This window comes from Pelmatolapia mariae, linkage group LG1, assembly GCF_036321145.2.
Source record: "Pelmatolapia mariae isolate MD_Pm_ZW linkage group LG1, Pm_UMD_F_2, whole genome shotgun sequence".
Lineage (NCBI taxonomy): Eukaryota > Metazoa > Chordata > Actinopteri > Cichliformes > Cichlidae > Pelmatolapia > Pelmatolapia mariae.
Window position 1 is genome coordinate 26,932,300 of NC_086227.1, and position 26,425 is coordinate 26,958,724.

General features: G+C 39.7%; 1 protein-coding gene across 1 annotated transcript in view; it reads left to right on the forward strand.

Moving 5' to 3' along the window:
* Positions 1-358: 358 nt before the first annotated feature.
* The window catches only part of smyd3 (SET and MYND domain containing 3), a 100,159-nt gene continuing 74,092 nt past the window's right edge, over positions 359-26,425 (forward strand). The window contains exon 1 of the mRNA XM_063477417.1: positions 359-531. Within this exon, the coding sequence (XP_063333487.1) occupies positions 371-531 (161 nt within the window). The 5' untranslated portion in view covers positions 359-370. The remainder of the gene's footprint in view (positions 532-26,425) is intronic.

Here is a 26,425-nt window from a genome sequence, read left to right on the forward strand (position 1 = left end):
ACCTAAAACCAAACTAAAAATTATAAGTGAAGGCATTGGTTTATTATATTATTGATATTAACATATTATTATTATTAAAATTTTTATTGACATTTCTATGCCATTTACAAATACAGTCTATGTTATATCTAAAGAAAACAAAAGCAAAAACACTAAAAAAAAAACAACCCAATTGTTAAAAATAACAAAATGTGAGGTGCACATACAGTTTGGAAAGAAATAATAATAAAAAAGAAATACAAAAAATACGAAACAATCGTTTTGCATTTATATGTAGTAAAAGCGTGTGTACGTTCATGTGACGTCATGACGCAGCGTTTATCACGGATGTAAACACGGAAGTTTGTTTCACGTGGAGGGAAAATCAAAGATGGCACCGATGCTCGAGCGTTTCGTCAGCCCCGGGAAAGGTAACGGTCTCCGGGCAACGGCCAGGATACGCAAAGGAGAGCTGGTGATCTCTGCCGAGCCGCTGGCCTGCTGCGTGTCCAACAGACTGGCCAAAGAGGTCTGTCACCACTGCTTCACTCGGTAAGAAGACCGGGGGTGCTCGCTCTGTCAGTGTGCGAACATCCTTTTGTGAAAAGGAAACGCTGCTGGGTGTTTAGTAGTGTGTGTAGTTAAAGTGGAGGCAGTGTGATGGTTGAGGACTCGCTCTGTGCTTGTGGGAAGATTAAATAGATAAATGATTCCCATGTCTGTTAGTTTGTGTTTACCGAAGGTGGTATATACGGTCTACTGTATATCACAGACTCTATAGTCTTTATATATAAGTGGGTGCATGGGTATTATGGATATTCCTTGTTCATCATAGCTGCTAAAGGATAACATTAGTAGATGGAGTTCTTCAACCGGCCACGAGATGGTAGCAAGGCTCCTTCATGGAGGCAGACTTCAGTTATAATAATCTGACAGTGAAATTTATAATAGGAAAAAAATCTTTATAAGTGCTGTATAAACAATAATATCAACAATATCAACAACCATGAACCCCTTCTTTGTTAATGGGGAAATGAACACCAAACCAAGCATTGACTTCCTGATCCAAAGTTCAGCTTCAATTTCAATATATGTAAATTTTTCTAGTGAAATGTTTAACATCATTTGTCCCATCCACGACACAACATTTGGTCTATAAGATCTTTATGATAGATCTTTTTTTTAATGGCTGAGTTTTATCAATATTGATTTGTTTTGACTGTGATTTTCTTCTTTTGAATACAGTCCAAGTAGAAGGAGTTCTGGAATTACTTTTGAGATACTTTCCTCATGTTACTCTGACCTCAGCCCATAGTGTTATTAATCTTTTAGTGACTGCATATTTGGAGCATATATCTGATTAAACTTGGCATAATATACAAAGGGTTGCACTAAAAAATTACAGTGAGTTTGTCTGAGGCGTGTAATATATGACTTAGTACAGAGTTGCAAGTTTTCACAGGACTATATACAATCCTGGGGAAAACTAAGTACACCCATACTGCTTCCATAGGAATTAAGAAGGTAAGTACAGGTGCACAGGTGCTGCTAATCAAAAAAATGTATATGACTGAGGTCAGCCTCAGTTTTAAGCACTTTTATAAAACAGACGTTTTGACAGTTTCCTAATCTAGAGCATTTAAGTCTATGTTGACACAACGCCGCAGTTTCCCAAGAGTGGACTTCCCAGCAAATTCACAACAAGGTCAGACCATGAAATGCTCAGAGTAAGTGCAAAAAAACCAAAGAGCCATGCCTCAGACTCTACAGGCCTCAGTTAGCATGTTAAATGTTGAAGTTCAGTTAGAGAAAGGCTGACTATGTGTGACTTTTTTGGAAGGGGTTATGGTAGAAAGTCTCCTCTCTATATAGAAAAGTACACGGCAGTATGGCTTAGGATTGCAAAGCTGCATCTGAATAAATGACAAGACTTCTGGGATAATGACCTTTGGAAAAGACGAACCATATTGTGTTAGAAAACTTGGAAATGTTATTATCTTTGCGTTCATGACCAAGAACTCAAAGCCAGTAATACCTATTGTGGCTTTTGTTGGTTGTATGATTAATTGTACTTTTGTTTAGATATAGAATATAGAATATGCATTAAGAGTTAGTATGCAGCATAAGTTGATATGGGGCCTCATGTTGGGTCCTTTATTACTGCCTGATTCTGAAGCTCTGTCCTTTATGCTGCTAAATTAATTTGTCATTGGGCTACCAAGCAGCAAACTTACTGCAGTGTGATGTTTGTCCACATGTATACAGCACTAAATTAGCTTTAGATTGTTTTTTGTACTGACCGAGTTATCCTCTTGAAATTAGAAACAGTTTCTCATTCTCATATCAAATTCATAATTTTTTCATTTTTCCTGATTATGTGTGGGAAGGTACACATTATCCTTTATTTGCATCAATCTGATGACTTTACCTTGGTTTCATCTCATTTGCTGCTGTTATTTGTTTTTTCAGTTTGATGCTTAATGATAGCACTGTGGCTTTCTCTACTGTAGCCAAACCTACTTAATCAGGCTAAATGGATGTATGTGAATTTAATGAGGCTGCTAAGGAGAGAAACAAGTGTGCTAATTTCTGGTGCAAAGTGATAGGTTAATTACTGTGGGCCATAAATAGTACATATATAAGCCTAAGAAACAAATGAATAGAGACAGTCTAGCAACGGGATCACATCAGCCGTGATGCAGTGACTCTCATCAGTGGACAGCACTCGCGTTAAACCTGGGCCTCTGTTTTTGTGTTGTATTGTGTTGACAGACTTGTCCAAAACTAGCCTTCCTGTCATGGCTGGTTATAATGATCAACACAAGTAGTTATTGCAGACATCTTCTGAGAGAATAGAAAAATACACATATTTAAACAAGAAAGTAATGCTTTTTAGAGAGTGTATTCACTCTTTAATGCCGCAGTCAAAATTACTCTCTCTTCTCACACTGTAATATCTATCTGATGAAATACTAAATAGTATTCAGGTTCATGGTCAATGAAAATGCTTTCACATTGCAAATTTTGATTAATTTGTACTGAAATCTCCTGATCTGTACCCCACCATCAACATATACACGTGGTAAAAGTCTCTGCAGTGCTGTGAAAAACGGTCTGGGCTCACCCTTTCTGATTTTGTATTAATTTTGCATATTTGTCACATAGTTTCATATTTGTTATTACAGCTCAAATAAATTTAAATATGAGACAAAGATAACCCAAGTAAACACCAAATGCAGGTTTGAAATTATGATTTCATTTGTTAAGGAAAAAATTGTTTGTGATAACAGGCAGTGAGTCTTTCACATTGCTATGGAGAATTTTGCTTGGTCTTGTGTGCAGAATTGTTTTATTTCAGCTGCATTTAATGATTTTTGAGGATGAACCACATGTTTCATTCTAAAGCATTTCAATCTGATTTAAGTCTGCACTTCGATTCATTTTGTTTTCAGCAGCAAGGCAGCCCTAGACCATAATACTACCACCACCATGTTTGACTGTTGCTGTGATGTTCTGTTTATGAGATGCTGTGTTCATTTTACAGCAGATGTAACAGGACTTAATCTTTCTAAAAAGTTCAACTTTTGTCTCGTCAGTCCACAGAATATATAGAATATGTGTATATATAAATATACATATATATATGGAATACCTGTTTTTTGGGGGAAAATGGCCAAAAACACACTGAGGACCAAGTTGTATGTGCCAAATGTGGAGCAATCCATTTGAACTTAAGTAGGACAGTTATCTTTCTTGGGTTTCTGTCTCATCGCTGCCTTGTTAAGGAAAGAGTGGGTCATCACAGTGCAGGCTCCAGTTGTGACACAGCAGTGACAGTCAATGATCAGTACATTTGGCACCGCAGCACATCCACTTTATCCACGGGTAATGACGTTAATGTGGGGGATGGAACGATTCTATTCACTTAACTGTCCAAGTGCCCCAGAGATACATGCTGCACCTCACACTGCTTTGTTAGAGCAGCAGAAGACTGTCGCCGTGTGCCAATAGCTGCAGTGTATGCTTCCTCTGTCAGTTACTCAAATAAAAGTTTAGATAATAGAATAACAATAAAGAGATAATAAACACTCTGCTGGAATGTAAATATGGAGAAACACTGCTACATGAACTAAAATAAGGACAGGGCTGTTTATTTTCTCTATTGTTTTTTTTTCAAGCTGCTTACTTTGCATAGTGACAAGATGAAGATGGATCAGTCAGTAAATAAGAAATATATAAAATAATGCGTTTATTAAGTCAATACTGGAGATAATAAGTCAGCCATTATAGCAATTGTTTGAAAGAAAGAGTCATAAATCTTAAAGCTAGAAAACTAATGTTTATATGTAAACATAACATATAACATATAACAAGTAAAAGTACAATAAAGGGAAAATAAAGAACCATAGAAATGAGGCAAGAGGAAAGTAAGAGAAAGAAAGAGAAAGATAAACAACCAGAGAGCAAGAAGTGGGAGGGGTGACTCATAATACAGTAGATTTAAGATCCTCCACAGCCCAAAGAATAATTGTGTCTTCCTTAGATCCATGCATTCAAATTGTGGACAGATCAAACAAGCAACATCATTGAAAGTAGGCAGCCATTGCTGCTGAGTAAGCAACTGATGCTGTTTCCACCTTGTGGTGACCAACTTTGCAGCACTCGTCAAACCAGCTAAGAACACGTTTCTGCATCTTATGCAGTTGCAATTGGTGCAAATCGTTTAAAACCATAACTGATGGGAAAAGTGGAACAGAAATATTTAATTTTGATTTTGATTGTCAGCAAATTGACTTTAATTTAATTGATTTAACCATTTTCCAAAAAAACGGACTAGTGTGCCCTCTATATAAGTTATAAAGCTTTTGTGGAGTCATATCCATCTTAATTCCATCCTACTATGTTGATGGTCACGAATCTCAGAGGACTGCTTAATCATGTCCCAAGCACCATGCAATCAAAAGCATGGCTGAGGTCGAAAATATCTGTCATCCACAGCGGAACGACTGGCAGTGGGAGGTACGTTTCTTTCAAAATCTAACTTTGTTCCTTTGAGACTCACACAAAACCTTGAGTAATGGGTGTTTGTTAAGAGGAATCTACCATGGGACATCATAAGTCTTCATGGCAGTATCCAGCAGCAAACTTTATAATATAAAATTGGACATTTTAGCACACAAATCTATGGCTATTGTCTCGGTTATGGAACAAGCTCCAAGTGGTCACTGGAGGAACTGCAGTTTTTTTTTCACTTGACTTAATTCTTCCATTTTTGTTCAATTTAACAACTCGTACATTTAAATTGTATTGAGACAAAAGATGATGTATCGTTAGGAGGGCATGACCTCTTTCAGTGATAGATGGGTTCACTATATACACTACCAGTCAAAAGTCTGGACACGCCTTCTCATTTCATGTTTTTTCTTTACTTTCTTGACTATTTTCATTGTAGATTCTTACTGGAGGCATCAAAACTAAGAATGAACACACATACATACACATACATGTTTATGTAGTAAACAAAAAAATGTGACATAACTAAAAACAGGAATTTATATTGTAGATTCTTCAAAATATCCACCCTTTGCTTTGTTTACTGTTTTGCACACTCTTGGCATTCTCTCGATGAGCTTCATGAGGTAGTCACCTGAAATGGTTTTCCACCAGTCTTGAAGGAGTTCCCAGAGATGCTGAGGAGATTCTGTTTGATAGACCCTGTATATGCATATCGTTCTCTGAATGCACTTCACAAAAAATGTCAATATTTGCCATTTTTCTATAATAATTCTTGACCTTTGCAAGTCTCCTATGACAGTTTTTCAAATGCTGCAGCTCTAGCCATCTCACAAGGCCATTCTTGCTATTATAATGCTGGATTGAACCCAGCTTCTAATTTGTTTATCACCACCGATCCAGACTGACCCATCCCCTAAAACAAACAATCTTGAGCTAAGCGTTACTGGAATCTCTGAAATCTCACATATAATTCCATCAACCCTTTCCTAAAATTCCTCCAGCTTATCACATGACCATAGAACGAATTAAAACACCTTCTTTGGACTTCAGTATGCGAAAGTTTGTAGTTTGTAGCCCTCGGTCCAAGTCTAAAGAGTCTGAAGAACAACAATAGTTTTTAACTCAATGCTACAAAACAAGTGGTGATGTTTCAGTAGCAACATGTATTTTTGATGTGCAATCTGTGTCTTTTTCACACAGCTGGTAGCAGTTGCTTATTAATCAAAAGTGTCTATTGGTTGTGATAAAAAGTTGGACAAAAAAAATATGGGATTGTTTATTTTCAGGCATGACGGTCTCTTTGTTTTACACGCTGTTTCAGGACTTCTTGCTACAAGCTTTAACATTGTAACTTGACATGTATTCAGTTCAGTTGTGTCAAAAGACAAAAGAACACAGAGTTATAACCAGATAAAATCAATAAAGAATTAGAGTTCAAGTCTCTGCAGAGTTCAGCTATTTTTCTCTGTGCTGTGGGCAAACACAGGTTTGTGTGGGTGGGTGTGGGATGATTTAGAATAGGACACAGGCCATAGGTCATGTTGATCATGTTTTTGAGGTATCGAATAAGTTCTTTTTGCTACATCAGCTTGTCTTGAGATGGACATTCATCAACTCGAGTGTTAAAATCGTATTATTGATTTTTAGCATTAGTGAGAGATCTGCAAATTGTGTTATCACCAGAAAACATTAAGGACGCCTCGTGCGCACGCACAGGCAGAGTTTGGCCTCAGAGATGTGAGGTGTGTTTTCCCTGATTTCACTAAAAACACAATTAGTCTCACAGCATGACTGAGTGTTGAAGAATGTGTGCAAGTGTGCAATTATTTGTGCAACTGTATGCAAGAACAGAGAGACGTACTTTATGTTTGTGCGTGTGTGTGTGCGTGCGTGCAGGAAATGAGCAGGTGGTGGGGTAGGGGGCTTCAAAGCTGAAGTTAATTACAGGCCTTGAAGGCTGTATGTAAGTAATGACTGATAAATGCCGAGGGAGTACATACGCACACACAAAGAAGCACACACATCTCAGTAGGATCAAATCGCCAGAGGTCAACAAACAAACAACTATTAGACGTTCTCAGACTCACAGAGAGTGAGGAGGGGGTGAGGAGAGATGGTGGGGAGAACAAAGGCAGGAAATAAAGAGAAGTTTTTTTTATAGTTAGAAGAATTTCTTACCATTCACATGGCACAAATGCAAATTCAAACCACATTTGAAATGCAGCCACATTGCTCGCTAATTAACTAGAAAACAAGGTGTAACAATCTCTTTGTCTCCAGGTTTTTCCTTTTTGGATAGCTGAAGTGACTTTGAAATTCATCAGAGGTGAAAAGTTTTCATTGGAAATCTCAATAGTTTAACTCTTTATAATAATGTTATGCATTATATTTGGACCCCTTTTTGTGTTCTGAACTGTCAGGGTTTTTTGTGGCAGAGATTGAACAGTGTGCTGGAAACACTCCTCAGAGATTGTGGTTCATATTGACACGATAGCGTCACACAGTTGTTGCGGATTTGTTGACTACTGATGTGAATTTCATTTTAAACCACATCCCAAAGGCGCCCTGTTGGATCGAGATCTGGTGACTGTAGAGGGCATTTGATAACGGTGAACTGTCATGTTCAAGAAACTAGCTTTAGATGATTTGAGCTTTGTGACTCGGTGCGTTATCCAGCTGGAAGCAGCCATCTGTGATCATGAAGGGATGGACATGATCAGTAAGAATACTCAGGAAGGTTACGGAGTTTAAGATTTGCTCAACTGGTGCTAAGGGACCCAACTTAGAAAAAATCCACCAGACTGTTATACCACCACTAGATTGAACTGTTGATAGGAGGCAGGGTTTACATTAAATTCTGACCCTGTCATCTGAATGTCATAGCAGAAAGTGAGACTCATCAGCCCATGTATACAGATACAGATGCAACAGGGATTCCTATATATTAATATCTAATAATTCTGTCGTTGCTCATCTGGCTAATGATTTTACACATCACTTGTGTTTTATGTCATGAAAGTGTATATAAAAATAAATAAATAAAATAAATAAAAACACAGGACACATAAAATATGTGTGAATATTTCACACATTAAAAATATTTATCAGACTTTACCACCTGTTTTTAATGCAGCCATTCACACTGACTGTGGAAGGGTGTTTTTGAGGCATTTATTTTTTTGTTTTTTCAGATTTTTTCACATGTGTATTCACATATCTGACCAATCAGACCTGCATTTGGAAACCAGTGCTTGGTTGAAAATGTGCACCAGTACTGAATATACAGTTATATGGAAATAGTAAATAGCTGCTCTGGGTCATCTTTCGGAAATTATTTCTCTACCTTCTTGGATGTGGTTCCAACTCTGCTAACAAGAGTTTAAACGTTTCCACTGAAATCCTGAAATCATGTCATGATACAGCTTCAACTCCTGGATCAAGCCATGGAATTCTCCCTGCTGCTGCCTTGTGAGAATTTGATGAACCCAGAATCTCAGTTTCTTTGGTTTTTTTTTTGTTTAAAAACATAAGGACCAGATCATCATCGCTTGTTGGTGACTTTTTGCGGTGCGTTCAGTGTGTGCAGATACATTACACGACAAGTTAGCATCAGAAAAATTCATAATTTTTCTTGGTTTCTTCGCAATGTGCTCTGTGTTTAATGGCTTTTAGTCTGTAGTTTAAAAGATAAATCAGAAATGTTTTTGGTCATTTTGGCCATTTTGCTCTGTCCTATCACACTGGGAGTGTTTCAGAGCGTGAAGTGTTTATTCTGCAAAGAGTCTTTTTATCATGAAAATCAACCAGATTCTCTGTGTCAATCCTGTGTCGGCTTTCTGTCCTCATTATCTGTTTAAAGCAGTAAATAATAGACCTGGTGTGAATTTCAGTGCTGCAGAAAGGAGAGCTGTTTATTAAACATGCTGCGGCATGCCTGGTAGGATCACAATAATTGTCTTGAGTGGGTTCGATCTGCTCCGGTAACCCAATGCCGAGCTAAATGTGTGGGATACAGTGATATAGTTTAGGCGTACCTCTGTAATTTATAGTTCCCAAGCATGGTGTTTTTTACAGTTCCAGTTGAGTTGCCATTTACAGGAATGGTCACTGATCTGATCTGAACAGTAAATGATCTGTTTGTCTTGATGGGTGAAAAAATAAAAGAGGAAGTACCAGAAAAAGATGGAAATATAAAAGACATGACTCGATCTCTCATGGACAGATAACACATCAAACATACACCCACTTTAAAGGATTTTTCTCTTTGCTTGACAGACCAAAGAAGAGCTCAAATATGTTCTTTCTGCAGTGAGGCTGGCGTGTGTGTGTGTGTGTGTGTGTGTTAGTTAGGTGAGGGGGGCAGGGCAGCATTATCTCTGTCAGATGAAGTCTTTATATGTGACACCAATCTCTCACTCATTGTCTCTTTGGACCACACACGCACACTGTAGAAGAGTGAAAACAACAATAACAAAACTGCTAAAGCTTTTGTCTTATTTATAGAGGGAAACTTTTGATTGAAAGATAGATGAACCAGTTTTCTTGGGGTCTTAGGCATTTCAAGGCACATAAGGAATATTGACAGTTGACGTGAGAGTTTTGTTCTGCTTTTAGCGTTACAGGGAAGCCAGTACAAAGAAAACAAAAACCTTTTTCACACGTGCACTGCAGAACATTTTTAGATGTTACCCAACAGAGGTGCATGTGTGAATGCAAATAGATGCAGCTTGATTAGACATTTAACATTCTTTATTTAGCCAGCTTTCTATTATGAAATCCGTATTTTTCTACTAAATATTCTTGTTATGGTCTTAAAAATATTTCTTAAATGCTCTTGTGATGAATCCTCATTAAATCCAAAAAATATGCATCAGATAATGAGGTAAGCTTATGTGCAGGTAATCTCTGTTTGGGGAAAAAGGTCAGGCTTCAGACTGATCTAAATGCTCTGTTTCAGTTTTCTGCTTTTGGTCCCACCTTGTGTTTGCGAGGGACAGCCAATAAGAAGAAAGGTGGCTTAACCTTCCATCTAATAGCCACATGGTTCCAAACCTCAGCCTTAACTTGCTTCACTAATCTGGACCGCCCCACTGTGTTTGTGCTGTTCAGGACTGTGGAAGCTTTTTACATTGTAGAAGAAGAAGAAGAAGCAGCTACTTTTGGCTGCTCACTTATTCACAAGGGGTCTGCACAGCAGGTAGCGCTGCGTGATTTGGTGGATTATTATGCTTTATGCTTCTCCTAAGGGATCTGACAAATGGTGTGGCCTGGTATGTGGTACAGACCATCCAAGAAGTTTGTGCTTCAGTTTTGTTAAATGAAACTTTATTATGCTTTGCCTGTGTCCCACTCCTTTATTTTGTAGGTGCAGCTTGCTAACCAAGCTTGCTAGTGACAGTCTGTTGAAGACGCGTATAGTTGTGTTGGTCTTTACTGGCACTTCAGTGTTATATAAGCACAGAGATTCTTACATCATAGAGAGGAAGATGTTGCAACAGAAAAGATGAAATGATTGCTTCTATTTCTATACCACCACCAAATGACGACGCCTGTTGTTTAGCAGAGGACTGCAGCACTTCCAACACATCCCAACCGCCAGTATAAATTGTTAGGCTTAGTTTATGGTCACCACATTGGTTGTTGCACACGCCAGCTGTGAAATTACCACGGCCCTGTAATGGTTTACAGCTGATTTCGACTTCTGTGCTGAATCTTTGTAAAACCTCTGATGTAAGTGACTGACTCAGTTACCAGCATTCATGCTGTTGGTGGGGTTAATTACCTTGTGGTTGTGTCCTGGTGTTTCACAAGCAGTGCCAGCCACAATAGAAACAAATAAAATGCTGGGACATTTTTCTCCTCTTTGTCCCTGCTCTGTGTTTTTTTTTTTTTTTTTTTTTTTTTTAATATTCAAATATGATATTGTTGTACTTTTGGCAATCTCACTCCAGGAATTTGGTGCCATTTGTGCATTTAGGGTTTGGACTTGCTTGGACCATTCAGAAAAAAGCTCCAGATCAATCCAGGTTACAAAAATCGAGGTGCCATCATTCTTGTGAGTGACAATAGCAGACATAAACTTGATGGTAAAAGGCTGTGGTGACACCCAAGTTGACGGAGGTGACAACCAATGCAGTGACTAGAAACTAAGCTTTAGCTAATAATGTATCACTCCACCCTCTCCTCCAAATATGGGCTAAAAAGTGAAACATTTTGGAGGTCAATATATATAAATTTCCGCATTATAAGTACAAAAACAGTGGCTGACCTTCATCTTCTGCCTGTTTCAGACAGAGGATGTGGTAAAGAACTGTACTTAGGTCCAGTGCAAGATGAATAAGGTTTATTTTGAACAGCATATTAAGCTGCTCCAAGGAAAAATATGGAGTTGGAAATGAGCATAAGTTCTCTTTAAATACATTTTAAGAGCAGTTTACATACACACGCACATACACACACACACACACACACGGATAAGAGTGTGTGAATGCAGCGGTATATGAAGCATACAGATTACCTCTTTAGATGCATTTTGACAGGGCTACAGAGAGAGGAGCACATGAGAGGAGGGAAATGGTTCAAAAGGCAAGTCACCGCTCTTCTTCCTCCTCCTCCTCTCTTAACCCGCTCCCTCATTTTTATTCATTCTTCCATATGCTTATTCCGACATATGTCTCCCTACCTCTCTTCCCTCCTTCCACATTTTTTTTCTTCCCATCTGCTCCCCCCTTTCTTCTCTCTTAGTTTTTCCTTACCCGTATCCTCCATCTTCTCATCCCTTATCGTTCAGAAACATTTATTTTGTCCCACCTGCCTCTGCTCCCTGCTTCACTACCGGGGTAGATTATTTTGCTTGCATCTGCTCCTCACTCCTCTCCTCCTCCTCCCCTCTGTTCTTCATCTCCTGCAGTTAGGTACCCAGGTGTCTCAAAACATGCACACTCACACACACAGCTGTATCATTTGCAAACCAAGTGATTTGCTGTAAACTGGGAACACACCTTCCCATGTGTGTAATGCTTGGTATTATTCATCTAGCAAGCACATCTGTTTATCATTTTTTGCTGTACTTGTGGGGACCACATGCACACACAGAAATTTTATTCGATCCTCTGGGGGATGATTACTTAGTTTTTTCTAGCATAGTTTGTATTTTGCAAGACAATTAATGAAACCCTGTGTTTTTCCAGCATGTGCGTAGTTCACAGTGTTTGTGTGAGTGTGTTTGTATTCTGAAGAAATCTGGATAAATCCACAAAGCTCCCTGTTGATTCACATTATTGTGATCATAGATGGTGCATCTGTTACTTGTGGATTCTGATGTCTCTCTTCGGCATAAAGGGACAAAAACTAGAAAAAGACCAATGTGGGTAAAATTAGTTTTCTGAGAGCCATCTGAGATAAAATTGCAAGCATTCATGTACTTAACTCATTCATTTACTCAACCAGAAAATATTTGAGTTGCTGTCTCTGACCAGTTTGGATGAGTTTTTTCTTTCCGATAATTACTTATGCGAACGTGCACCCGGTCAAATCTTTCTGCTCACCGGACCTGGAGTACCTGATGATTAAGTGCCGGCCATTCTGGCTACCGAGGGAATTCACAGCAGTGATTATTACGGCGGTTTACATTCCCCCACAAGCCGACACTGACCGAGCACTCAGGGAACTGTACAGCGCGATCAGCAGTGAGGAAACCGCACACCCAGAGGCGGCGTTTATCACGACCGGGGACTTTAATAAGGGTAACCTGAAGAAAGTCTCACAAAAACTCCACCAACACATCCATTTCAGCACTCGTGGAGACCGGCTTCTTGACCACTGCTACACCTCTTTCCGGGATGCATACAAAGCCCTCCCCCGCGCCCCATTCGGCCAATCAGATCACCGCTCCATCCTGCTCCTGCCCGCCTACAGGCAGAAGCTGAAACAGGAAGCTCCAACCCTGAGGGCGGTGCACCGGTGGTCGGACCAATCGGAGTCTACGCTGCGGGACTGTTTTGATCACGCGGACTGGGAAATGTTTCACGTGGCTGCTAAAGACATTGATGAGTACACAGACTCAGTCTGCGGATTTATCAGAAAATGCGTAGAAGATGTCGTCCCATCCAGAACAGTTAAATCCTTCCCAAATCAAAAACCCTGGATTAACAGAGATGTTCGCACAGCACTGGCGGCACGGAGCACCGCTTTTGCCTCCGCGAACACATCGGACTACAAACACGCACATTACCAACTCCGGAAGACGATCAAAGCAGCCAAACGTGAGTACAGGGACAAGGTGGAGCAACATTTTGACAACCCTCGGAGTATGTGGCAGGGACTAAACACGATCACAGACTTTAGAGGGAAAACCAGCACACCGCAGACCACGGCCTCTCTGTGTGAGGATCTAAACGTATTCTACGCTAGATTCGACACAGCGAACACCACGAGACCGGACAGTGTGCGCACCGCGGATGACGTCAGTGCGCACACTGTGTCTGAGGAGGATGTGCGGAAGTGCTTCAGGAGGGTGAACGCACGCAAAGCTACTGGTCCGGACGGGATTCCCGGCCGCGTCCTCAAGTCATGCGCGGCTCAGCTGGCTGGAGTGTTTACACACATCTTCAACCTTTCCCTCTCTCTGTCTGTAGTCCCAGCCTGCTTCAAAATGGCCACCATCGTCCCTGTACCCAAATCCTCCACCATCTCCTCATTGAACGACTGGCGACCCGTAGCCCTGACCCCCATCGTGAGCAAATGCTTCGAGAAGCTGGTCAGGGACTTCATCTGCTCTGCACTACCCGACTCACTGGACCCTCTACAGTTCGCATACCGCCACAACAGGTCCACTGATGATGCCATAGCCCTGACACTCCATGCTGCCCTGTCACACCTGGAGAAGAGAGACACGTATGTGAGAATGCTGTTTGTAGATTACAGCTCAGCATTCAACACCATCGTTCCCTCGAAGCTGGACAGGAAACTGCAGGATCTAGGACTGAGCAGCTCCCTCTGCAGCTGGATCCTTAACTTCCTGTCTGACAGACGCCAAGTGGTCAGACTGGGCAGCACCACCTCATCCCCCATCACACTGAACACTGGTGCTCCACAGGGGTGTGTACTGAGCCCTCTCCTGTACTCACTCTACACCTACGACTGCACGGCCACTAGAAACTCCAACATCATTGTGAAGTTTGCGGACGACACTACAGTGGTGGGTCTTATTACCAACGGTGATGAGACGGCCTACAGGGAGGAGGTCAGCGCCCTGACCCACTGGTGTCAAGACAACCATCTCACCCTCAACGTCGCAAAGACAAAGGAGTTGATAGTGGACTTCCGGAGGTGCAGAGGAGTACACACCCCCATCACCATCAACGGCGCTGCTGTGGAGAGAGTGAGCAGCTTCCGCTTCCTTGGTGTACATCTGGCTGAGGATCTTACGTGGTCAGTACACATAAACAAAACAGTGAAGAAGGCGCAGCAGCGCCTCTTCTTTCTCAGGAGACTGAAGAGATTCGGCATGAGCCCCCGCATCCTCAGGACCTTCTATCGCTGTGCCATTGAGAGCATCCTCACTGGATGCATCACCACCTGGTACGGCAACAGCACCGCTCACAACCGCAAAGCTCTCCAGAGAGTAGTGCGGTGTGCTGAACGGATAATTGGAGGTGAGCTTCCCTCCCTCCAAGACATCTACAGGAAGCGGTGCCTGAGGAAAGCGGGGAGGATCATCAAGGACTCCAGTCACCCCAGCCATAAACTGTTCAGACTACTTCCATCAGGAAGGAGGTTCTGCAGCATCCGGTCCCGTACCAGCAGACTGAGAGACAGCTTTTTCCATCAGGCCATCAGACTGCTGAACACTTCATAGACACCTCACCCTCACTACTGGAACTTCAACATTATGCACTCCATACTGTATATAAATACCACTGTTCTGCACATACCAACCTCTGTATATTTTATATATCTTATTTTATTGTTTACTTTATTTCATTTGTAAAACATGTATATACATACTATATACACACTCAAACACACACACGTAGAAAAACATATTTAGTATACACATTCAGTAATGTATATACCTTTACATATTGTACATATATTTATTACTTTTTAGATTAGCCATTTTTATATTTTGCTTGTTTTACGTTATTGTATTTTGCACAACTCTGTTGCTTGTGAAGCTCGCACACAAGAATTTCACTCACATGTACTGTACCAGTGTACCTGCACATGTGATGTGACAATAAAAGTGATTTGATTTGATTTGATTTGATTACTGGTTGTGAAATCCAGTCCTGCAGTTTTTCTGACGTTGAATTGGGTTTTTATGGAGCCATGTGAGCATCTGTAGTGCAGACGTACTACACGGCTACGTTTATATCAGCACACTTCTTTTGTCAAATGTAAATTCAAGTTGTTCAAGATTTGGCTGTCAGACATTACTGTGAGATCAAACCACAACTATGCATGTTTCTAATGGCTTTATTCCCTTTACAACAAGTGCTTTTATGATTTATATTTGCTTTTAAAATTCTTATCACCTTCAAATTTACTACACCTATCTAGCTCCAATGCTTATGTATGATCGTATATGTTTTATCATTGTGGAAATGCAAATATACTCCTACACTTTGAAATAATTGTTAATATAATGCCACCTGTAATCTTTCCACATGGGGTTTTTATCCTAACCGATCCTATCCTTCTTTTCTTGTTTTTTTTTTTAAATTAATAGATCTCTACATTTTCAATTTTTGCTTTTGTCTCAACATTATTTAATTATTGTGATTATTTTATCCGTTCTTAATTTAAACATGATTCTGAATAACGCTGAAGGAAGTAATAATGACCAAACCTGCACTATTAGCACAAAGGCCGTATTTTAGGTTTGTATCTGTGTTTTTCCTTTGTACAGATTATCTGTTAACTATGGTAATGAGGCAACGAGAAGGTGATGCCTCATCATCCTGTGTGAGACCCCTCAGGTGTCAGTGAATCATCCTCTAAACAACCGTTAAGAATTCAGCAAGGGTACTCAGACATCTCAAGATGCAGCTGTTCCCTCTAACTCTCTCTGTGAAACACACACACACAAAACACACACTTAAATCTGTGTAGCTGCAGATGCCTGCAGGGTAATGATTGGATGAACTGTGTAGCCTGTGCTGTTATTGCATAGGTGAACACAGTAGATGGCAGTCAGATACCTTCAGAAAGTGTTTAACACTCATGGATGCTTTGTATAACATTGCATTGGTGTACAAAAGTCTTGAGCCACCTCTCATTTCTTTAAAGTGGTCTTGATCAGTAGTTCTCCAGACTTTCTGGAGGTTTCTTAAAGTTTTTCTTTTTAGTCCAGTCCTTGTACCTGACCAGTTACAGAGGAATGTTTTTATTTAAGCCAATTAACACTGACCTATGACTCATTCAAGCATGAAAGGTCCTTCAAGGGATGAACCATTGTTGTGGAAACACATGACAGACTTAGCAAAGAGCCAATTTAAATTGTGTCTTTAGGCACTTTATTATTATCAGCCTGACACAAAAACACATCATTTGTTCCTATTTCTTTAGTTGAATCAATTAAAAATGATTACAAAAAATAAAGGTATTTTTGCGCTATTAGATTTTTGACAAATCATGGCATGGTATGGAAACTCGACAGGTAGAGGACATAAAAAGAGGCAGGCCTAAAACACTATCTATAGCAGATAACCAGAATCCGAAAGTCATATCCGTGAGAAATTGGGAAAAATTAAGCACAGACCTGACACATTACGTGGGAGCTGTGTCTGGACCTTCAATTGATTCATGTACTATTTGCCAACCTCGGGGAGAAAAGGCTGAGGTTTGCGTAATTATACAAGAACTCGACTGAAAGCGACTGGCAGTAGGTCTGTTGAGGGATGAGTCCAAATATGGAGTTTTTGTTTCCAGTCATTGCCAATATGGTCAGGAGAGAGGTACAACAATGTCCACAGCCATCTTTAAAATACAGTGGAGACTCTGTCATTGTTCGGGGTGCCTTTCAGCCTTGGTGTTGGAGATCTTTTCAAAATTGGTGGAACTCACAACACAGGAAACTACTGAGTGGTTTTAGTCCATCATGCAGTACCATCTGTAAGACTGATTGGCAACAGCTTCTTTTTTCAGTATGACAATGATCCCAAACACACTGGCAATGCTGTAAAAGCATACCTGGATAGAAGGCACACAATGGATCACTATCAGTCGAAAATTGGCCTCCCCAGAGCCCAGACCTCAAGATTATTGAAGCAGTGTGAGATCATCTTGACAGAGAACGGAAAGAAAGGCAGCCAACAAAGAAAAGCTCTAAATGTCTTTCAACAAGCCTGGAGAATTATTCTCGAAGACTACTTAAAGAAATTACAAAAAAGCTTGCCTAAGAGAGTTCAGGCTGTGTTCACCTTCAACCTTAATAGAATCCTACACTTTGGTAAAACTTTGTTGTTGTTGTTTTTTTACCTTTTATACTGTATTCCCATGTATGTTTGCACCTTTTTATAGGTTGCACCTGCTTCCCTCTTTTCTAGTAAAATATAAAGAAATGAGAAAAAGCTCAAGACTTGCACAGTCTTTGCATTCTAATGCACAGCAGTAACAGTGCTGGCAGTGAGTTTCTGCTGGAATTGGCTCTGTTGCCTTTGCTGGAAGAGCTCATTTGTCAAGCACTTTCGAGAGGGATGTGTTTCACGTTGTCTTCACAATTTCCAAGCACTGCAGACAAGAAAAAAGTTTCTTAAGAAGATCATGAAAATGTTTGCTTTATTACTCCAAAAGTAAAGTGTGGTGCAGTAGAGACTTTTCACAGTAGCTATCTCTCCTGGATAGTAATGGTGAACAGGGTATAATAATTCCAGATGACAATATATTGGCATATATTTAGATTTTCTTAAAGTAAATTAAGAAAAAATAAATATTTAATTCATCCCAAAGATTGGAAAGTGACTGTGTTACAGCAGCCAAAAACTTGCAAATAATTATTCAATAAATTAAAATCTAAACATTTAAACAATAAGGAGCTTAAAATGAATGGTTTCCTTTTCTGTCCATTTGGGAGCAGAGCCAGAACAAATGTTGCACAAACTGTTCAGCTGTGTGTTTTGTAAATGGTGCAGAGGATGGTCAGCATGCAATAATGATACACTCACTGATCACTTTATTAGGTACAGCTGGTTAGTACCAGGTTGGACCCCCTTTATGCCTTCAGAACTGCCTTAATTCTTTGTGAGATAGATTCAGCAAGGTGCTGGAAACATTCTTCAGATTTTAGTTCATTTGACATTAACCTGATGTGATATCTCCCTTTCCATCAAATCCCTAAGATGCTTTTGGGATAGGGATCTGGGAATGGTGGAGGCCGTTTGAGTAGAATGAACTCAAGAAACCAGTTTGAGGTAATGTGAGCTTGGTGTTCTTGGTGAGACATGGGGTTTTATCCTGCTGGAAGCAGCCAGCAGAAGATGGGTACACTGTGACCATAAAGGGATGGACATGGTCAGCAACTACACTCAGGTTGGCTGTTGTGTTTAAACGATGCTCAGTTGATACTAAAGGGAGAAAATATTTCCCATACCATTACATCACCACTAGCCTGAACCGTTGACACAAGGCATCAGGGATCCGTGCTTTCATGTTGTTTATGCTAAGTTCTGACTCTGTCATCCAATTGTTGCAGCAGAAATTGTTTCCAGTTTTAGCTGGCAAGAGCAGCATGTGGTATGGTCTTCTGTTGCTATAGCCAGTCTGCTTCAAGGTTCAACATTGTGAACCTTCAGGGAGGCTCTTCTGCATACCTTAGCTGTAACAAGTGGTCAACAAGGAATTCAATTCTCCCCCAGAAAACTGGATGTCTCATTTTTGGACTATTCACTTAGAATGCAGGAAAATCCCAAAAGAGCAGCATTTTACTAAAACCAGCCTGTTTTGCTGCAACAATCCAGTTTAAAGTCACATCACCTTTGTTACTTTATGGGGCGATCGTGGCTCAAGAGTTGGTAGTTCGTCTTATAATCGGAAGGTTGCCGGTTTGAGCCACGGCTCCGACAGTCTTGGTCGTTGTGTCCTTGGGCAAGACACTTCACCCGTTACCTACTGGTGGTGGTCAGAGGGCCCGGTGGTGCCAGTGTCCGGCAGCCTCGCCTCTGTCAGTGCGCCCCAGGGCAGCTGTGGCTACAATGTAGCTTGCCATCACCAGTGTGTGAATGTGTGTGTGAATGGGTGGATGACTGAATGTGTAAAGCGCTTTGGGGTCCTTAGGGACTAGTAAAGCGCTATACAAATACAGGCCATTTACCATTTACCCATTCTGATGCCTGCCTTGAACTTGCCGGTTATCTTGATCATGCCTACATCCCTAAATTCATCGAGTAGCTACCATTTGATTGGCTGATTTTATGTTTGTGTTAACAAGTAATTCGACAAGTGTACCTAATGAAGTGGATAGTGATTGTACAGAACCATTTCGGATTAACTCTGTGTCTTCTGACTGAGGAATCCAAACAGTGTGTTAAATCAGCAACAATGACAAATTACCTCAGCAAATAATCTGTTTGCATTGATATCATTTCAATTTTAAGGCTACAGAAACATCTCCTAGCAACAACATGTCCGGGGATTACGTTTCAGTTGATTCTGACAAAATTGTGCTTTTGTATTTTCTTACTCAGTTGTATATAGCATTTGTATTCTATTTTATTCTATTGTATATAGTATTTTATTTTATTCCATTCCAGTTTTTTCTAATTTACATATGCATAACTTTGCACTTTTGCTGTAACGAAACAAATTTCCCACCTGTGGGACTAATAAAGGTCATCTTATCTTATCTTATCTTATCTTATCTTATCTTATCTTATCTTATCTTATCTTATCTTATCTTATACTTGTGGAGTCGCTCCACGTTTCTTTTTGCTGTTTAGATTAATGTCTTGGTCTGTCCAACAAGTCCCGAAGCCAGATAGAGTCACAGTGTGATCCTGGAAGTGAGTGTGACATATGTCGCTGCAGCACTGCAGTGCTCAATGAAACACATCAAACTTCCCTCACTGTCTTCCCTCTAAACCTAAATCACCTCACGAAGCTCATCCATATTATCATACAAACACCTCATATTCACCATGGTGATCGCATGAACAGCTCCAGCTCTAAAACTCCATCGTCTCCTTCGCAGCTCCTTCAGGAATCGCAGGCTTTGCTCCAGGCAATAGAAATGGCAGTAAAGATACTGCCCAGAGCATAATGTGAAGACAAAAACACAAGCAGACTTATAAAATCAGACTTTAACATATTTCCAAAAGAAAATACGGCCATTTAATGTTTGTAGCCATTACAGACTACCCTAGGAAAATAAAATATTTCACATGTTGATACTGAAAAGTGGCTCAGACTAAAAAAATTACAGTCATGCTCATATATTGGACGATAAGTTAATAACGGAGGTATCATGACAGTCCATGGCAGTGGATTTATGTTAATATTTTTTATTTTACATATATACTCACACACCATTACTTGTCATGTTGGAGTGAGACGTACCACGCTGTGTTGACCGCTCAGCCTGAAAATGAGAAAACTCGCTCAGGCACGACTGGACAGCCCAGAGACGAGAATACCACTAATTATTAACATACACAAACGCACGCACACACACAAACGAAATCTCATGGATGCCATGTAGCAGCCAATACTCGCGGGAAATTAATTATCATGCTACACACACCAACAGAGGAATGCTGAGGTAGGCCTAATTAGGTGTCTGATAGCGTAGACTTAACAAAATTGACCACATATACGCCCATGTGAGTGCACCGATCTATCCTCCTGCATATCAATGGAGAAATCCAGGATTTTTCAGTAACTTCCTCTAATGTTGAGTGACAGCTTTTTATTATTTCTTTTTTTCTAATGTTGATGTTTCTCCCTGTTGTATTTCTTTTACTTCTGGATTTTTTAATTCTTCACTAATTTCTATTTTATCAACATCTGTGTCATAGACGAGGCGTTTGTGTTTAAAAACAAAACATGCTTGTGTTTGTGCTTTCCTGATTTACAAAGTCATAAAAGCATATCACTGTTGTTTGGAGGAAAAAAATTAAAGTAGGCACAACATGTTGTCATTGTAAACTATCTAGGAAAAAATTTGATTTTTTGTCTTGTAAAAATACTTACTGTTACACATTCAGTTTAATTTGATTTAGAATTTGATGATTATTAAAATCACTGAACATATTCTACTGTAAAGGAAAAAACTTCTCTACAAGATGAAAGGGAACCTTATGACTTAGGATGAAGCGTTGTCTCTTCTTCTGTGTGTGCCCCCTTTGAGGGGAAAAAAGGTCTTCTGACTGATTGTTTTGTGATTGATTGTTGATTCATCTCAGGAAAATCCCAATTGCGTTCTTTCCAGAAACCAGTAAGACCAAAGATTTGTCTCATGGTGTTTCTTAAAACTCTGGCCAGTTCCCGATTGTCACAATACTATTATTATTGTTATTATTTTTGCACAAGTGAGCTTTTCAATTATAATAAACAAATAAACCTTAAAATAAAATCACAAAACAATGCTGACTAAAGTTACAGATTTCCCAGAGGATTATAGGGTCCACCCTTAAAAGGCTGCTTGTTGTTGTGTTCGGTACGATATGATGGGTTCGTTGTTTCCACAGTGGAGATGTGAGGTGCAGCTTTGAAACAAAGTCCTTTTGAACTTGTTCTTCCAAACTTTGTGGCGCAAATGAAGTGAAAAACCTTCAAACGGCAGACACAGCTCCACTGTTGGTAAAGTTGTTTTCTGTGGTTGCTTCTATTTATTCGCCATCTGTCTTTGCTGTAGCTGTAACCCTCCCAGTTCCTAAGAGTGTTCTTGCTAATTACCATTAGCCATTGAGCCATTCAGCAGTGCAATTTTATAAATGTGCAGGCAGTAATGTTAGAGTGTTAGTAGTGTTAAGTGATTGTGTACCTTTGCCCTGTTAAACAGATTTAGTGATGGACTATTATTATTGTTGTTGTTGTATATTAATGAACTTAGTGTGAGTTAAATTTATACAGGCCCCTCGTTCGTCAGTAGGAAGTATTACAATGTATTCAGTCCACTTGAAAAGCCACAGTTGACATTTTATCTGTTCAGAATTATAGTGATGCCCAGCACTAATATACTGTATATAAAAGATGGGCAAAGCAGTTTAAAATATCAAGTCCTTTAAAGCTGCATTCTTTTTATTGGCAAACAGGGGCTACTGTTTGTTGCTAAAAGAAGTTGGTTGTGTATAAATCTATGGGAAACGAGTATTAAGTGGAATCTACACAGGAAGCGGTTTACAGTGACGTGGCAGCAAGAATCCACTGAAAGTCAACAACATTCAGGGAAGGATATCAGTGATTGCCATATGTGGTAAATGCATTATAGGGTTACCCTGGTAACCATGCCTGAAAAGCGACAGCAGCAGGAGATGAGCGTTTCACTTCCCAGGGGACGCCCCTTTATTGAATACAACATGAATGATCCCTATTATGTTCATAAAGAACGATAAACAGGATGTAATTTAGGGCAGAGTGACCTTATAGGTGTGTCTCAGGGTTTCTCAGTCAGATTAATCCTTCAATCGTTAGGTACACTTTAAAAAAACACAAAGTGGTTATGGTAAAAAAAACCCTCAGCTCCAGACATCACTTAGGAGCTTAATTAACCAGTGGGTAATGTTACAGTGTCTGTGTCTCTTACTGGACAATCTTATTAGGAAAGTCTGTACATCTGCTTAGAATATCTATTCAACCCATCACATCTCAGCAACTCAGGCATGAAGACATGGTCAAGACAACCTTCTGAAGTTAAAAACTGAATATCAGAATGAATAAGAAAGGTGATTTAAGTGACTTTGAACATGGCATCAGATGGGCTGGTCTGAGTATTTCAGAAACTGCTGATGTTCTGGGATTTTTCTGCACATAAATTTCCGGGATTTACAGCAGGTCACTGGGCAAAAATGCTTTAATGTCAGAGGTCAGAGGAGAACGGCCAGACTGCTTCCAGCTGATCGGAAAACGGCTATAACTCAACTAACTATTCATACAACGGAGGTATGCAGAAGATCATCTCTGGAAGCACAATATATCAAAGCATACAGGGTTATAGTGGCAGAAAGCCAAGAACAGGAAGCTAAGGCTACAATTTCCACAGGCTTACCAATATTGGATAATTGAAGACTGGAAAATCATCATGTGGTCTGATGAATCCTAATTTCTGTTGTGACATTCAGATGGTAGGGTCAGAATTTTGCATAAACAACATGAAAGCATGGATCCATCCTGGCTTGGTTTCAGTGGCTCAGGCTGGTGTAATGGTGTGGAGGATATTTTCTGGGCACACTTTGGCCCCCATTAATACCACATAAGCACTGTTTGAATGCCACAGTCTACCTGAGTATTGCTGCTGACCATGTCCGCATCCAGTACTAGCAGCGTGTACCTAATAAAGTGGCCCCTGAATGTATACATTATTAGATATGACACTGACAGGTGGCTTTAAAAAGAGAAAATATGGGAATGAAGGAGACAAATGATGATGTTAAGGGGAGAAAAAAATGACATTGAGAGCAGGAAGTGTGTCGTGCAGAGAGAGAGAGAGTCTGCTTTTTTTCTACGTGCTACTAATGAAAACCATCTAATATTATTCATGAGTTTTCCTACTGTGCCTGCAGTCCAGCCATGGAGCTGCCATCCAGAAGACTATCACTTCACACAACATCTGACAGAGACACAGAGGGAGATGAAGAGCAGAAAAAAGGCAGCTGGAAGAAAGAGGGAGGAAAGGGATAAAGGGAAGGAGCGGTTGACAGAGGAAAAGAGGAAGCATAATAATAACAGAGCATGGCTGGAGATGAGATGGATGTGCTTCCTAGGGGGAATCATAATCTCTGTATGAAAATGAGTCACTTCTATTAAACAATGGAATAGGGTTATTTTGCTGACTAACTAGCTGATGAGGACTAAGGAATGTCGTATCCTTGTCATTTATTATCAGTTTCTATGCTTTTTGTTTTTTTGACCTTCTCGGTCTGTTCTTGTTGTCCACATCTATATTTAGACTATGTTAAATCAGTTGATGTCACACATTGTACTGCGTCAAGGAGCATATGTTCTTGAACTTGTATTGCTTGTTGCCTGGAGGCTAGAGCAGCGCCATCTTTGTATTTGAATCATGAAATACTGTGTAGAAAATGTAAAGTATGTGTGTGGGTGGGTGTATGAACTGAATGATCCCGAATACAACACTTGCTCAAACTGATAAACTTCGGGGTGTTTTTGATGGCGTGGTGGTAGAAATTTCAGAAGGTTCACGTCTTTTACGCGATTTTTGTTCTATGATTGAATTTTCGTTGCCCAGTTCTCTCATGTGAAATGAGTAAAGGGCGAAAGTATTTGTCTTCATGAGTGTCATACAACTCCTTAAAGAGAGGAAATATTCAATTACCTTCAGCCAAGATAAAGCGTCTTCAGTCCTGCTGGAATACCTGGATCATGTGACCGTATCTGTTCTTGGTGCTCATGTCTGAGTCAGTGCTAAGTGTTTATCAGCCTGCAGGCGATCACCATAACAACAGTTTCTGTGCTGCAGCTGTACATTTATACTGCTACTGATAATCTGTTGTCCCATCTCTGCACGTGGTTCTCTTTTCTCAGTAACCCTTTGTCTCGTTTTGTTTGACAGACTTTTATGTTGATATTGGTCATTTGAAATGGTATTCCTTTTCATCTTAGAGTGCAGTATCAAACTACCAACCTTTGTGCCCAATTGTACTCACTAAATGTTAGGATTGTGTATTGATGTATTCAGAGAGGCCCATATGGATCTTTTTGTAATTCTTCCTTTCTACATCACTACACATTAAAATCAATCAAAACGTGATCGCAATACAGACAGCTTTAATTAAAGAGGTCTAATCAAATATTTAATTAAATGTTTAGGGATTACAGCCATTTTTATAAATAGTCCCCCAATTTCTGAGGTACAAAAGTAATTGAACAAACTAGCAGCATTTTAATTATAAGAAATATTTTTAATAGCCATGGACATCACCAAATGCTGTGTTTTCCTCCCTTAAGATTTCTGGCAGGCCTTTACTGCAGACGCCTGCAGCTGCTGCTTGTTTACGATTCTCTGCCTTCAGTTTTGTCTTAAGTATTTGAAAAGCATGTTTTATTGGGCTGAGATCAAATGACTGACGTGGCCGTTGAAGAATAGACCATTTTTTGCTGTAAGAAATTCTGGTGTCATTTTGCTTTTTGGAGTATGCTTCAAAACAGTTTCAGTCAGTAGTCAAATTACTTTTGAGATGCTAAAAATTGGGGGTTATGCATAAAAATGGCTGTAATTCCTAATCCGTTAATTTGGTGCTTTTGTTGCTTCAAACACATCTTAATCATTTGACTTGGTGTGTTGGTGTAAAAATGTAAAATAGCAAAAATCACATCATTGTTTTAAAAAAAAGTGCTTAACTATATGTTTATTAATGACAATAAGATTTAAGCATGTCAGTGTTTTATCTGTTGTCACTATAAATTTTGTTCTGACTTAAGATTCAAACATAGTATGATGAAGTGTTAAAAGACTTAAAGGGGCCTTTTGGTTTTCTGTTTTCTTTTGTTTGCCTGTGGTAGCCAATCAGAAGAAATCTGGCTTTAAAGAAGGGTGATGGGAGCAGAAAAAAAAATTAAAAAATGAGAGGATGAACTGAGGGGCTGCCCCAAGGCCAAGTATAAGATGTATAAGACTTATTTTGAGCTGTGAGTAATGCAAAGCTGCTCTGATCCAAGTCCAAGAATAAAAATCTAGAGCTGAAAATGATCACAACAGGTCCTCCTTAAAACAGTTCTCTCTTCTTTTTTTAATCAAGATGTCATTGTTTCCCAGCACAAAGCAGGTGAAATGAAATTTTAAAAGACAAAAAAAAATCATCTAATATAATAATTCAGAAACCAATCATTCCCAGAGATTGTTTAGCATATTCAATGGTTTTCTAGCCTGCAAAAATATGAACAAATCACATAATAAATTATTTGGTCTGCTCTTTTACATGATTATGATGGAATTCAATTTTAAACAGATATTGAACACGTAATGTCATTGTTTACCTTATAATGGAAAATTACCTAATATATGCTGTACATGAACATGCAATGTAGCTTCTACAATGTGCAGCATCCGAGGGGTAACAGTGAAAGGAAACAAGTACAGAAGTTTAAAAAAATGGGATTGTCATCAGGATTGCTCTCTGGCCTATGGAAGATGGATGGATTTCCTGTGCCTTGCAGCTTTTAGCTATGATCTGCCTGTGTTTAGGTTTGCCCTTGTCCTATCTGTTGTTACTACTCTGTGTCTCAGACTCCAGGCATGTGTTTCATGAACTGT